General features: G+C 33.0%; 1 protein-coding gene across 4 annotated transcripts in view; it reads right to left on the minus strand.

The window, feature by feature from the left end:
* Nucleotides 1–15,863, minus strand: part of LOC118200638 (uncharacterized) — a 122,982-nt gene that overhangs the window by 37,206 nt on the left and 69,913 nt on the right. For all 4 annotated transcript variants that reach the window (XM_085811592.1, XM_085811590.1, XM_085811593.1 and 1 more), the window contains 2 exons: nucleotides 9,067–9,771; nucleotides 5,220–5,518 (listed from right to left, as the gene is read on the minus strand). In XM_085811592.1, coding sequence (XP_085667718.1) covers nucleotides 5,220–5,518; nucleotides 9,067–9,771 — 1,004 coding nt within the window. The remainder of the gene's footprint in view (nucleotides 1–5,219; nucleotides 5,519–9,066; nucleotides 9,772–15,863) is intronic.

Consider the following 15,863-nt stretch of genomic DNA (forward strand, 5'->3'; position numbering starts at 1 on the left):
TATAAGAGTTTGGAATTGAAACCTCTAGTCAGCTATCTTGGGTATATGACGTTGAAGGAGTGCCAGTTGGGTCGATTTCACCACTATAAGTATTGCTTCCCTTGAAATCAAACAAGGTAGGATCATACTGAATATTATGCTCAGTGCAATACCTTTCTACATCATTTGGTGATCGTAGTCTTTGATTAGACCCCCTCTCAAAATAATACACATCCGTACGAGTGCCGTCTGGCCTTGGAACAGGTTTACGAAGCCAAATTACTTGTCTCAATGTAGATTGAGTGTCAGTGCTAGGTATAGAAGAGGGTGCACTGGTATCAATTCTTTCCTCTATTTCAGGAAAATAGCCAACTGGAGTATCAGTAGATTGGAACCCTATCCTTTCTTCAGATTCCAAATCAGGAAGGGTGCCCAGTGCAGCTCCACTGCCACTTTTCTGCATTCCAATTTACTCTTTAAAAGTAGCATTTAAGGTTTCTACTACCTTTTGCTCATTTTCCAACCAAATCTAGTACCCTTTTGTTCGTACACTGTACCCAATCAATCGGCCCTTCATTGCCTTTGGATCAAGCCTAGAGTTTCTTTTAGCCTTTGGAATTCCCACATAGGCAATCGTTCCAAATGCCTTAAGGTGACGTACTGATGGTTTCCGCTTAGTATACAATTCGAATGGGGTTCTATCTTGGCCCTTATGACAAATTCTATTAAATGAATATAAGTACATCACTGTATCTGATCAAAATTCAGGACTCATTCCACTATCATGTAAAATTGCATGTACATTGTTGAGAGCTGTCTGATTGAATCTCGCACAAACTCCATTCTGTTCCGGAGTATATACGTCTGTAAATTCGTGCTTTACACCATTTTTATTACAATATGATCTGAATTGTTCATTTCTCGTCCATTGTCAGTTCTAAAGTATTTCAACTTAAGGTTCAAAGATCTTTCAGCACGTGCTATATGCCTTTCAAATACTTCTAACACCTGACTTATCTCTACAATGGGGTACACTACCACATAACGAGAATATTCGTCAATAAAGGAAACGAAATAATGTTCACTATTCCTACCTGGAATGTTAATAGGACCCCATACATCAGAAAAAACTCTTTCAAGCGGCCTCTTTACTTGAATACCTTCTAAGGGTCTATAGGAGATTCGTCTTTGCTTATTGATTTGGCAATGTTCACAAAACAAATTAGGCGAGTGCTTTAACACAGGAAGACCTCGAACTGAATGTCTCTTACTAGTCCTGACAATAGCACCATAATTTATATGACCAAGGCGACCATGCCATAATTCACTATTGTTATGCTGAACTATGGATGCCTCAAATTTCACAGATTTGCCCCTCTTTTCCACTATTTTCGGGAATACATGATAGTTACTTCCTATCAACTTAGCCTTGTACAAAGTTTCATTTTCATCATCAGTAACTTTAATTTGCTAATTTTTAACATAAAATCTTGCTCCATTAATATCCACCTTAGGTCCAGATATTAAATTTTGCCTCAGTTCAGGTAAGTATAAAACATCTTTAAGCAAAATAACTCCATCCCCAAATTTCATTTTAACAGTACCCTTCCCATGAATTGGAAAAGTTACCCCATCAATAGCTACTAGCATATTCTCCTTCTTCACAGGAGAAAAAGTATTGTACAATTCCCGATTTTTACAAAAATGATGAGATGCAGCAGTATCAAAAATCCAACTATCATCATTTTACTCCAAATTGTTAACATTAGCTTGAGCTATAAAGTGGGACTGAGCATGGGAATTATTTTTACCTTTACACAACTTGGGTTTATTCTTACACTTAGATGTTTTATTACTACTAAATACAGCTGAGGAAACAGAAGAAGCAGGTGAGGGTGATCTGGAAAAATTACCTTTCATTCTACGGTATTTTTTAATATGACCTGGACGGCCACATATATAACACTTGAGCCCTTTAATCTGCTTAAATTTGGGTTCACAGTGAGTACTTTGAACTTCTATAGTCTTATTAGAATTTTCCCTATCTATCTCTCTTAAATTAAGACGCGTTTCCTCTGCTAGTATTTCAAGTTCAACATTTTTAAATATGAACTTTTCATCTGGCCACCTCAAAACATTCTGAACTACTTGATCATATTTATCTGGAAGGAACCTAAGAAACTGAAAACATATGTATACATCTCTTACAGCCTGATTAATATCAGCTAATTGTTCAGTTACCCGTTTTAATCTAGAAGAAAAGAAACTAATACTTTCATTTGGCTTAATTTTACAATTTAAGAACTCTGAAAACAAGGACATATCTAGATCGATAATCTGGCTGAAAGTATTTGGCAAGCGTATTCAATGCAACTACCGGGTCATCAATTTCACTTATCAAGTTTCTATATTCAGGGCTTATATTCATATAAATTAAAGATAATGCCAAACGACTTCTATTTTGATAGTCGGCAACAATTTCTTTTGTAATACCCTTAACATCATTTAAATCAGGACATTTATCAATACCTTTGACCAAAAGCCATGCATTTTTCTCATTTAAAACAAACTTCATATCTTTAGACCCTGCCTCAAGTTTAGCAATATTATGCATAACATTAACAGTAGCCATATCTGAATTTCAACAAAAACCACCCCACAGTCTCTTAAGTCCTAAATTAATTTTAAACTTCAAAAGTCTGCACTGAAGATAACTCAGGGGCTGGGCCCATAACCAAAATGATGCAAAAGCAAAGTTTAAAGTTGTAAAAATAAACTTTTAACAAGAGTAGCAATAGAAGCTCCCTGAGGTTATGTGCTGTGCAGATATTGAACACAATAAAAGGTTTCAAACTTAACCAATTTATTAACAATATATATAAAAAATAAAAACACAAAGAATAAATTTAAACAATATCAGTAACTTAGAAATTATAATATAACCATCATTATCAAAAATTTCATATATCAAATAACATTTTACCTGGTCTCCAAAATACTGGCATTCAATACGCGAAAAACGTATCCTAAACAGAAATTATGCGGTCTCAAATGAAATTAGCTACACTGTCAATAGGTCCACGCTTAATGATCAAGAAAGCACCTGAAAATTAAATTAAGTCCTTGAGAGCATTTAAATCCGGCCTAACTCCGCTCACAGTAGTTGAACACAAGGAATCACAGCTCAGAAAAAAAACAACGCCACTAACTTATGTTAAATGCCACCTTCATGAAGAACATGGATGCCGCCCACGGCAGTCACTCACATTGTAGCCTCTTTTGAGAATTCAGGGAAAATCATCTTGTAGACTGGAACCAAGGAACTTATACGGGAAAAGTCATCTTGTAGACAGGAAGCAAGGAACTTATTCCGGAAAGTCATCTCGTAGACTGGAACCAAGGAACTTATTCGGAAAAAGTCTTCTTGTAGATGGAAACCAAGGAACTTATTCAGGAAAAGTCATCTTGTAGACTAGAACCTCGGAACTTATCCCCGGATTGCACGCATCGCAAAACGTCTTTCAATAGGGGCTGGAAACCACACACCCAAGAGCCAAGAAAGCAAAAACTAGAAGGAATGAGCCAGAGCGACGCGAGATATTTATACCAGAAGTAGGCATGACGTCATCTCACGGCAACCAATCAGTTATCGGCACGACTCAGCTTTCCAGATGACGTAACATCATGTTTCCTTTTTGCATCTTAATTAGGCTGAAACAGTCCGTTCTCAACACAAACAGTGGCAGTGAAAAAAAAAGAAGTAGAAGTAACTACTATATCCCTTTAAAATAAGAACTAAGAATAATAAATATTTCAAGGTGGAGAGATGATGCAGAAAAAGGGTTACAATAAGTCATATTTTCCAACATAAGCTAAGCTAAAATTATTGAATTATCTATTTCAGTTAATGTTGCAAATTGCGTTGTTCTTTAATCTTCGAATTGGATCCGGCTTATTATTTTCTGCAGACTGTTAGAGCAATTTTATAAAAGTAAGCTTGAACTTTTGATTATGTCAAATAGAATTTCTGATTCTAGAGCTGCCAAAGGATCTATCTACAAAGCGAAAGCATGTTTCGATGTCCATCAAACAAAAAGTGGAATTGCTGCAAAAAAATAGATAAAGGTATATCCTTTGTTTTTCTAACCATTCCGAAATCTGTTTATCAATTTCACGCTGCTCTGCGGGGGGGGGGGGGGGGGGAATCGTGGAGTGCAATGAACTGGAAGTTGATCAGTCAGCACTATCCTTATCTTCAGGGCAGATGTTTTTATTTTATTTGGCTTATAATTCCTTACTAAATGTAGTATTTCATCTCGATGTACTCCGTCTTTGATATGATTTAAATCAAATTCCTCGTCATTATAAGTATCACGAATATACATCAAATAGTTTTCTGGTTGCAATTTTCTAATTCTGACTATGCGTAATGTATGCTTTATGCATGCGTGCGTTTAAAGAAATGTTTAACAAATAAATATTAAGCTTTTGTTTTTGTAAATTTTGATACCCTTTAGATCGTAATTGCTCTTTATTTCATAAATTATGGTTTCATACTTTTAATTTTATAATTTCTGCATGCCATATTACCAGATTTAAATTGATGATCTATAATCCGGAAAAACCGATAATCCGGAATCGCCGAAGTCCTGACGAGTCGGTATTAAAGACTTTTGACTGTATTAGATGTTTGGGTACTTAAATGTTGTCCCAGTTCCAGTTATGGATAAATGTGAGGTAACAACATGATCATGACATCTGTGCTTTCATTTGGTGTAGCCCTAACTGATTCTCAATAAGCCATCTTTAGTTTTTGTGAACATGGATAAGTTACTATTATGTTGTATTTTTTCTTGCATTCTAATAAAATAAAAAAAGGATTTAAATTTGGAACGTGCCTTTTTCAGAACAATAAGCAGCAGATTATTTTGGAAGCTATGGGATCCTAGCACAGTTTATAAAAGGGCTTTTTTATAAACAACAAAAATGAAGAAGGTTAAATACTGATTGCATAGATGCATCAGTTCCTTCAGAATTCTGAGGGAGGAAGTGGCACAACTTTGGTGAGATCTATGTCAACTCAATGGCATCCAATTTCCATGGCTGATGGAGAGATTTTTGTAAACTGAGGATTAAATCAAAATTAGAATTTTAATTTTTAATCAAAATTAATTTAAGTAGAAATTTTTGTAAACTGAGGATTAAATCAAAATTACAAAAAGAAATTTCATGAAACTTACAACAACATCACTGGATAGCTTAGGTAGTGTACCAGAAGAACTCATGATCACTGCAGCTCCTTGTGTTCGAGGCCACATCTGTGCTTTATGTACCACAATGACATTTGGCTTTGCAGCTGCTGAAACACGTACTGAAGATGATGTACTAAGTGTTCCAGCAGGTAATGTAACACGAAGTGCAGTTGATGTGAGATTAGAAGTCAGCCCTAATGCTGATATTGCAGAAGGTGAAATGGCACATGGAAGACGGGATCCCACTGGCTGAGAAATATTCACAATACGAGCACTTCTTACCATTCCTAAGAAAGTAATTAAGAATAACCATTTAGGTTACTCTACAAATATATTGTAATTACTATAATAAGAAAATATTTTTAGAAACTAACTACAAATATATTTAGGTAATTTTATATCCATGAACATTCTGAAACATGTTTTACTTTATTACATACCGTATTCTAATTACCTATTTTATACTGCTTCGGTAAGATAAAAAATTATAAATAATCTATAATTTAAACCTTTTTTTATAACAGATAAAAGAAGCATCAGAAATTAACTTTCATACCCCATCATTAATACAAAAATAAAATTTTATGAAGGAATGTTTGCGGAGTCCTTATTTCTAATTTCAATTTGAATGTTATTGTTAACTGATAAGTACCATTTCCTGCTTTACGATTAATGTTTGAAATAGAAATAATTTATTAAATGTTACAGGTATTTTGTTTGGATTATGAATCTAAACCACTTGTTTCGAGCTAGCATTTCCACAAATGCTTTCTTAATTCAGGAGCATATTTTGTTCTATATCTCTGCTATTGCTTTTCACAGTCCATCCAGTGAAGCAGGTTAACATTAATAAAGTGCTCATTTTAGCAGTCCAAAGGCATAATAATTCATTGATAAAAACTTTGCAGAATATAAATTTAATAAATGGAATTTTTTTTAAAAGATTAGGAATAGGTTAAAATGCACAACTGTAGCTTTATTGTGATAAAATCAGACTGTATGACAGATTGATGAACAAAGCGATCAAATTTCTTCTATAAATATGAGATTAAAATATTTTCATAATACATGTATTTAATAGTCTCCAACCTTTGAAAACTTTTATTTTCCTCTTATGAGAAACTATCATAAATTCGTTGCTGAAATTTCACTGAACTCCTGTGACTAATTTTACATACAACATATATTTTTCTTGTTTTTACAATAATTCATTGCACATCTTCATTACAATCATTTGAACAAATTCATGCTTTATCATGTAACCGATTTTGATTAGAATCTGACAACATACTCTATAGTTGTATAACACCTGTCTAGACAAAAATTCAGGAACAATATGATTTTTACTTATATTTATTTATTTTTTACATTTAAAGCAATGTTATCATTCACTTTATTCTTAATGCACAAGTTGATATACTTTTCAAATATTACATTTTAATTTATAGATAATTATAAAACTATGTTTTCTTTTAAAATTCATTTATTTTTTCCACCTATGTAAAATAAATGCTTGCTAGTTTTTTTTTTTCTTTTTAGTATGAATATTATTATTTATTTTTCATTTAGAAATGTTTTATTCAATGCTTTTTTAGAACATTATTTACTTGCATGACATTTCTCCTTAAAAAAATAAAAGTCTAAACCATAACTATTAATTAATCATATCAACCATTTTTAGAAGAATGCAGTACTTAGCTATAATACAGAACACTTTAAGTTTTAAAGTAATAAATTGTTGCCTAATATTTTAAAATATTTTATTCTTTATTTTATCATTAAAATTAATCTAATATATGAGCAGCCTTAGGATTCTTAGCATTTATTGGCAGCAACTCTATTAAGAATTCATTCTCATACTGACCAACTCACTTTGAAGTTTGTGCATAATATGACTAAACTATCAATAATAAATATTTTAGTTTCACTTCATCACAGAAACTAAACATTGCTTGAAATCCTTTGAACGATGAAATAAGTACAACACCAGAGTTAACAGAACAATATCTTAATCAACAACATAATACCAAAGTACATATTCTTCTGTAGAAAGATAATAATAATGGCTCATTCCAAAGGCAGATACATAATCCATAAGTATGCCGTCATAACAAATTTAATCTAACATAACCTATTGAAATAAAAACCATTGTTGTGGATATTTTGTTGCACAGAACAACTGTGTCATTTTAGATAATTAGGTCATTACATTACCGCAATAATTCAGTAGAAGCATTACCACAGTAATTCAGTAGAAGTCTTTGTATCGATTAGCATGGTAATAACCATTAAGGTCCATGTATTAATTTAATGAGGAAAACAATGAGTAATTTGACATGTTAAACTCGAAACATCGAAAAACAATATCCCTAATTAGCTGAAGACAATTTTTGCAGCAATATTTCAAATCCAACATCTGTGTCCTTAAAAGAAACATTATAAAAGCAAACACTACATCATCTGCATAGTAAAGAATTTTATAATAAAGTTTGTTTATAGAATAGAGTGTATCCAAACTCTTCTAGCAATACATTGTACAAAACTGTTCGGCTAACCTAATCCAAATTTAAATACAAAATTCTTAACTTTACTAGAATTTAAATTTAATTCTAAGACAAAAATAAATTTAAAAAAAAAAAAACTTAAAGCATAAAAATAAGTCTTGGTAGTAATGCAATATTTTGAAAGCTGCTACTCTGGCTTTTATTTGACTTAATGCAAAACTAACGCATAACTACATATGGTTTTTATCGTTACATACTCCAACTGAAATTGTGAGATCCTCAACTGATATTAAGGTCTAAAATTAAGCAAAATTCAGCCTCAGATTGACATCTTCTATAAAAGTATCCAGTCTATAAAGAAAGCGTATTTTAATATATTCATGATTTTTAAATACAGCAATTCAAGTGATTATATGATTTCTAACTGTAATCTATTGTTTCATTTTCTCATTTTGCCATGAAAATTACATGAATTTTAACTGCAGAATGGGAACTAAAAATATAACAGTTAAAACAGTTACTCAAATATAAATTTTTCTTTAGCTTTTTTCCTCCAAATCTTTGCATTAATACTCTAATACTTCCCTCTTCCAAAAACAGTACAGTTTGCTGAAGAAAACAACACTTTTAATAATTTTCTAAAAACAAGATGATTATTTTATACTGACTATCATTGGTAACTTTGCCATTCTGAAGCTGCTATACAAATGACACATATTCTGTTAATTGGCTTACTACCACTGAAGGAAAAGTAACCCAAAGTGCTTCTAAGTGACATTTTAAGAACTATCAAAATGTTACTAAAAAAAAGTCTGCTCTACAGCATCTATGCCAGGAAAAAATAATACATTTTAAAACATACAATAAAGTTTCCCGTGGATGACAATGATTCGTTGATTTCAGTATTACATCTTTTATTTTATTCTTTCTTCTAACACAATGGTTTGCTTGGGTTTGGTTTATTTGATTATGCGAAAGCCTCGAGGGCTATCTCCCTATGGAGGGGGGACTTAGTGAAGGACTTTCTATGGAAAACTGGCTCACATACACATTACACATAGGAAAAAGGACAAAAATGATCATGCAACCAGCCCTTTCACAGCATTCACACCTCGGACCTAACTACCAGTTTTCAGCAACTTTATCACTCAGCTGCTGGCGGGCCTTCTAACACAATGGAATAAACTAATTATTTTATACTGAGAGAATATAATGAAAAATATCTCTTATTTACTCATCATACATAATTTATCTTAATTCTAGAATAATTAAGAAAGGTTAAACAATAATGATTCAAATAAATGCAATAATATACAATACACTCAATTTACCTCCATCATTTCTATATTGAATAGTCTGAGTATTTGATGTACTGAGTTTTAAACTGTGACTGATCCCAACAGTCGTAGACTTGGGAAGCAGCTGTGGTGTGGGTTTCCCAGCTTCACTCTGAACAGATCCTGTTGTTTTTGTTGTAGTCTGAAGTGGAGTGCAAGATGTTGATGATACATTAAAAATCACTGGTGGTAAACTTTTACTAGTGCCTTTAGATGCGGATGAAAAAAGAGATCTAGAGATATATTGTGCTGAAGTCTTCGGAAAGCTTTTTGGAACAGTTGTCACTTTTGTATTAGATTGCTGGCTAGTAACAGTTGGAGATTCAGTTTTTGTGACAGATTTTGAAACAGCTACTGGTGATTTAGTCGTAGCAAGTGTTTCACTTACTGTTGGTAATGGAAACTGTGGTGCTTGACTTTCAGCTAAATTTGGCGATGAGAAAACAGATGGTGATGGCTTTTTCGTAAAAAAACTATGAGTTGTGTTTTCTTGTTTAACTTTGGCATTTGAAGACTTTGGAGATAATGTTCGCTGGCTAATCTGCGGTTGAGGCCCTAGTTTCAAGCCTAAACTCGATGGTACATTTTGTCTTCCATGCCCTGGAGTTTTGGGTCTAATCTGAGTCAAGAACTTACTGCTCGATGAAGGGCTAGATGCACTTGTCAATGGCACACGTTCTGTAGTTACAGACGAAGAACCTAAAAATAAATCACTTTCAGTGCAACTTTGTAGCAGAAACACACCACAAATTTTAAATAAAAGAACTATTAACCAACCATACAGACTCACAATACACATAAATATTACAGAAATAACTCAATTATGAGCAAGTTATAAAAGTAGCCCCTTTGCCGTGAAAAGAAATCAATCCTTTCCTCGTTCACTAACTAATATTCAGTGCATATTGCAACAAAAAGAAATATAAATAAAACCTGAGTTCTAATTGAAAGTGTTATTGCACTCTTGCAAAACATAACTGTAAAGTGTTAAAAGGTCATGACTTGAATTTTTAAATGGTAAACTTACACACAAAAATTAAAATTTATGACATTAGATGGTTAAAGCATTTAGAAATAATGATGGCAATTATCATTCTAACTTTAAATCTATTTTTAAAAGGAATGTACACTGCTCAAAAAAAAAAATGGGACAGTCCTATATCTCCCGATCTACTGGGCCGATTGACAAAATTCAAATTGCGTTCTTCATGTCTCGAAAGTGCGACTTAGGATATATATTAGATTTATATATAGCACTATTCTAACATAGGTATTTTGACGCAAAATCGGACTTTTTCTGAAATAACATACCAATTTTTTTACATATTTCGATTCTACGACTCAAATTACGCCTAAATATGAAATTTTGTAAAATTTGGAGCGAAATTTACGGAGAAATTCACAAATTTATGTTGGCATTTTTTTGTCAGTTTGCGCCAAGAATACTTCACTTGGCTAACTTCTTAATATATGGCAACCCAGTTTCCTTAGGAAAAAAAGTCACCATCGTTCCTTTTTTCCAAATAATATTCTTTATATTATATTTTTAATTATAACTTATTTTTTTAAGTAATTTTTTTCTTTTTCGAATTTCATATTAATTGTTTAGGTTGCACTTTTTTTTTTTTCGAATAACTGTTTTAAAAATTTCTATTTACCTATTCGAACTGCGTAAATAAAGGTGCAGCGTTTATTTATTTATTTTTTTTTTCAAATAGTTTTCTTTATATATATTTTTCGTCATAGCTATTATTTTAGGTCATTTCTAATTTTTATACTTTTATTTTAATTGTTTGTGTTGCATTGTCTCTTCAGATAATTGTTTTAAAATTTTTTATTTATTCCTTCGAACTGAGCATTTTAAATATATTTATTAATATCAATTTTCCAGAATTTGATTTTATTTATTTGAACTACGTTTTTTTCAGAAGAATACTTTGTAACCCAGACTACGATGCGTTTGAAAACTGCATACTATATTAAAAGAGAAAATACAGTAAAGCACAGTTTTACACGCCTTTCAATGTTCCGTTCAGAAAAAATATATATAAATAAGTGAGATGTATAACCGATATTTTAACTTGGGATGACTTGCATACACTGCTTTAAACAGTTTTATCATTGTGCCCATTGTTTACACAATTTTATCCTACATTTGGTTTCTTAAAATGTTATTCATATTTTAGTCAAATATTTTATTTTTGAAATCGCAAGAATCAAATATCATAAGATTGAAAAGTTTTAAATTAAAAAAAATACGAATACTAAATTTTACGAAAATATTTATTTTTCTTCTCTGTTTCTTTAAGCATTCTGAAAGTATATTGAAAAGTATCCAACTTTTCGAAACATTTTGGTATTTCTGACAATCATTTTAAATAAAGTTATCGCCTTTCATTTCATAAACGCCCACAAACGGCCGAGCGGTAAAGTTGCTGAACACTGGTAGTTCACTCCGGGGTTCGAACCCCGGTAAACGGGCTGGTTGCATGGGCGTTTTCGTGAATTTTCTCATGTGTAACGCGTATGACAGCTGGTTTCCCTTAGAAAGTTCTTCACGAAGTATTTCGTCAGAGCTTTTATCAGTCTTTAGAGGCTAAACATTTTGAAGCTATGAGATGAAAGAAAAGACTGGTTTCATCAAAAGGTTTTGGTTTATTTTATTATGAAAAAGCACACTACGGCTATCTGCCTAAGGTGAGGGATGCCTTCCTGGAGGACTTTCTAAGGGAAACTGGCTCGCATACACGTTACACATGGGGAAAACCACGAAAACGCCCATGCAGCCAGCCCGTTCGCGGGATTTGAACCTCGGACCGAACTACCAGTGTTCGGCGACTTTACCGCTCGGCCGCTGTTTCATCAGGAAGGGAAAAAAAAACATCTTTAGGTGACATCCACACACATCACTGGATAAACTCCTGAATCTTCAAATAATTCGACTGAGTAAATCATGGGATTCACCATTTATGATACGATATGATGTTCTATAATGTAATTTACACAACCATATAGTTTAAAACCAGTCGCTCTTCACTTTAATCTGCAATGATATCGTTTTGTCTTTTCTGTTAACACAAGCTCAATTGAGGGTATTTGCTGGTGTACTCGTCCAAGTGTTTTCTCTTTGAACACTTAAATTCTTTGAAGTATCCTGAAAGTATATTCGAAAGCGTCCAGCTTTTTGAACATCTTGGTACGTCTGACAGCCAAATTTCCCTGCAAATTTTTGCTTACTTTTCTCCCTAATTTTCTTCTTTCCTTCTACAGTTATTTTCAGTGCTCACACAAGAAAATTAAGATTTTTCGACTGCTAGACTTCCATACATTTTGCATTCTTGTCAATTTTTTAAAATATCAATTATATGAATTGCGTTTCAGCTAAAGACAGCTTTTCATTTTCTAGTCATTTTACCTATAAATAAAGTTTAAAGCGAAGTCCAAAGGATAAATGTTTTAATTAAAAGATTTTTGCTAAATGACAAAGAAATAAAACAGTCCAGCAGGGTTTATTCTGTACCACAGAGTGACCCGATTCTTATATCGGCTGAAACAATCTAAATCATATTAAAGATCATGTTTTTTTATACAATCTATAACGCGAGAGAAAAATTAGCTTCATAAAACATGCTTTCTAAGAGAATTAATATAAAAATTTATATTTTTATATATATTTTTTAAAGTTGGGACTTGAACCAAACTGTCAGACTTTTAAAGCTTATTTTACATGGTGGTTATTATTAAAGTTCCACTTTGAAATGGTCATAAAAGGAAAACTACCGGACCAAATGTTATCAAACTTGGGAATCGTGTAAAGGAGGTTATGAGAATTTATTTTCGGCGGAAAAAAAGAGTTCAAAAACTCACCATCAGGGGAAAAATGGCGCTGTATACAATATTGTTAAATGAAATAAGACACAAAAACATCTGTTTAAAATGTGTTTAATATTTTCCGAAACGTCTTACAAAGCATGTTCAATGTAGCGTCCAGCATTTTCCGAAAGCAAGTTAAATCATGTTACTGCATTCTCAACAGCAGCTCTTAGCATATCAGGTTTGGTTTTGGTTTGGTTTATTAGATTACGGCAAAGCACTCGAGGGCTATCTGCCTCAAGGAAGGGATGCCTTCGTGGAGGACTTTTTAAGGGAAACTGGCTCGTATACACGTTCCACATAGCATATCAGGAGGAATGTTACAGTGTATCACATTTTTCATTTCTGCCAAATTGTTTAGATTATCACCATAAACAGTGCTTTTGAGACAAAAGTCACAGAGGTTGATGTCTGGTGGGAAGAGGGGAAGTGTTGGCCTATAAGACGTTCATTCGTGAAATGTTGCCTAAGTAACTATGCAACGCTCTTCAGGTGGTGCCCAGCCCTGCATAAAAATCGTAGTATCTAAAATGCCATGTTACTGCAGTTCATGTATCACGAAACATTTTAATATTGGCTCTAAGTGAGCTGCAATCGCAGTGGTCCAGCTGTCGACTGCTCTTCAGAAAAAATGGTTCAGTTATAAAACTAGCTGTCATTCAACAGTAAACGGTGTGAAATGACTGTTATGCAATCGAATGCAGTAGGAGAATGCAATGGAACTAGATAGATAACATGAGAGATTTTTTTGGCCCAAATCGATTAAAAGCGTTTTGAATCAGTATCTTCATGTTTTAGTACCGAATTCAGGCTTAAAAAATTACAAATTGGCGATCTGTAAGAAAACGATTTCCAGATTGTACGCACTTGTGAGAGTGATTTGCGATCTCACATTTTCTAATCGCTAATTCGTGGTTTTCACGGACGAAATTCTCACTTACAGGGATGGCGCACTCGACATTTATCGAATTTAACGTCTTTAAATGGTAATTTGCCTACTTCAAAGTTTCTTAAGGGTATACAACATATTAAACCCGTTTAACAAAAGGTTAAGTTAGATTCCGACCCATATTTCGTTTAACAATATTGCATACAGCGCCATTTCCCCCCTGGTGGTGAGGTTTCGAACTTCCTTTTTTTCGCGGAAAATAAATTCCCATGACCTCCTTTACACGATTTCCAAGTTTGATAACATTTGATCCAGTAGTTTTCCTTTTATGACCGTTTCAATGTGGAACTTTAATTATAACCACTCTGTATATTATTAAATTTTAATTTGAAGCTATGCGTTATATGTATACCATGCGTAAAATTTTCGCTTTTATGGAAAAATAAAAAATCGAAGCAAATATACTTAGTATAATGGACCAAAACTGAAAACATTTCCCCTCCCTCGGAAAATAAAATATTGAAATTTCGAACTTGAATTTACTGGGTTATCGAAATATTCAATTTGACTTATCTTCTAAGTCCTAGTTCCAACAACAATTCCGTCAAAAATTCCGAATTACTTAAGCTAAAGTAAAAGATTTAGTATATATTCACTGTATGTTAATAAAGTAATCAGAGTATAATAAAAATAGATTATAGAATTTACGCTGATGTAACTTTTTGTCTGACTGCACAGCATGTAATGGAAGAGAGGGTTTGTAGAGATCTGTTTTTGACATGCCTCTAAAAGTAGATGTCATATTAATTTTGTCTCTTCAATGTCAAAAAACTTTCCTTTGAGAGGCAACTTTAGTTTTTGAGAAAGAAAAAAAAAATCACAAGAAGACAAACTTGAAGAACATGCAGGACGATTGAATATACATACTTATTTTCCGAACACAAGCGGTTCTCCGACTGGTTATTGAATAATGAAAAGATGCATTGTCATGCAATACAAAACATTTGAAATACATTTTCTGGCTGAATATTGTAAGATTAAAAGTCATCTGCTTAATTCACATCCATTTACAAGTCAACTACTCGGGCAATTGCAGAATCGTTTTGATCCTGAGCTTGTAAGACAAACCTAATATCACTGGATTTAAACACTTCTTTAATCTTCCGAGAATGTTCCTTTTTTAGCTCATATTCCAAGAATATTAAGTGAATACAATTATTGCCAAAGAAATTGAATATTCATTTGCACTACGGCTTGGTAGTTTACTAACGAGTTAACAAAACTTAAATTCTGCTTTTTGTGTCAAAGAATACAACAATATTTTAAATATTTACAAATAAAATATTAAATTGGAGATTTAATTGGAGCCTCATCCGTCGCCTAGCATTTGAAAAAGAAAAGATTGTTAAATACTAATTGTTTGCTGCTCAGTCTAACCCAGGCTGCATGGTTTGGTTTTCGTAGTTTTTTAGGTTCTCTTTACAAAGATTCTCTATGAAAGCATCTTAATCAAATAGCTCCCATGTTCTTTCTATGTTCAAATAACCAACTAACCTAGTTTAAGCTCGATTTCCAGGTGAAGTTACTAGTAAAATCCGAATACTCATTAAAAATCATGTAGCTAGCCAATCGGGAGTAACATGAAAGATACGGAACCAATAATTGAAATGTTGTTACGTTACGCTGTTTCTTAACTTAGATGGTCATTCCTTAATTAAATAGCCCACCAACGGCCGAGCGGTAAAGACGCTGAACACTGGTAGTTCAGTTCGAGTTTCGAATCCCGCGAACGGGCTGGCCGCATGGGCGGTTTCGTGGTTTTCCCCATGTGTAACGTGTATATGGGCCAGTTTCTCTTAGAAAGTCCTCCACGAAGGCATCCCTCGCTTTAGGCAGATAGCCCTCGTGTGCTTTGCCATAATTAAATAATCCAATCCAATCCTTAATTAAATATAATTGATTTGTAAATTCTACTAAAACTGACGGTAAGAATTGAAGTGGAAATAAGTAATATGGTGTGCAATCTTGA

The sequence above is a fragment of the Stegodyphus dumicola genome, chromosome 2 (genome assembly GCF_044657685.1).
Source record: "Stegodyphus dumicola isolate Sdum_Otavi_A_Nest chromosome 2, ASM4465768v1".
Classification (NCBI taxonomy): Eukaryota; Metazoa; Arthropoda; class Arachnida; order Araneae; family Eresidae; genus Stegodyphus; species Stegodyphus dumicola.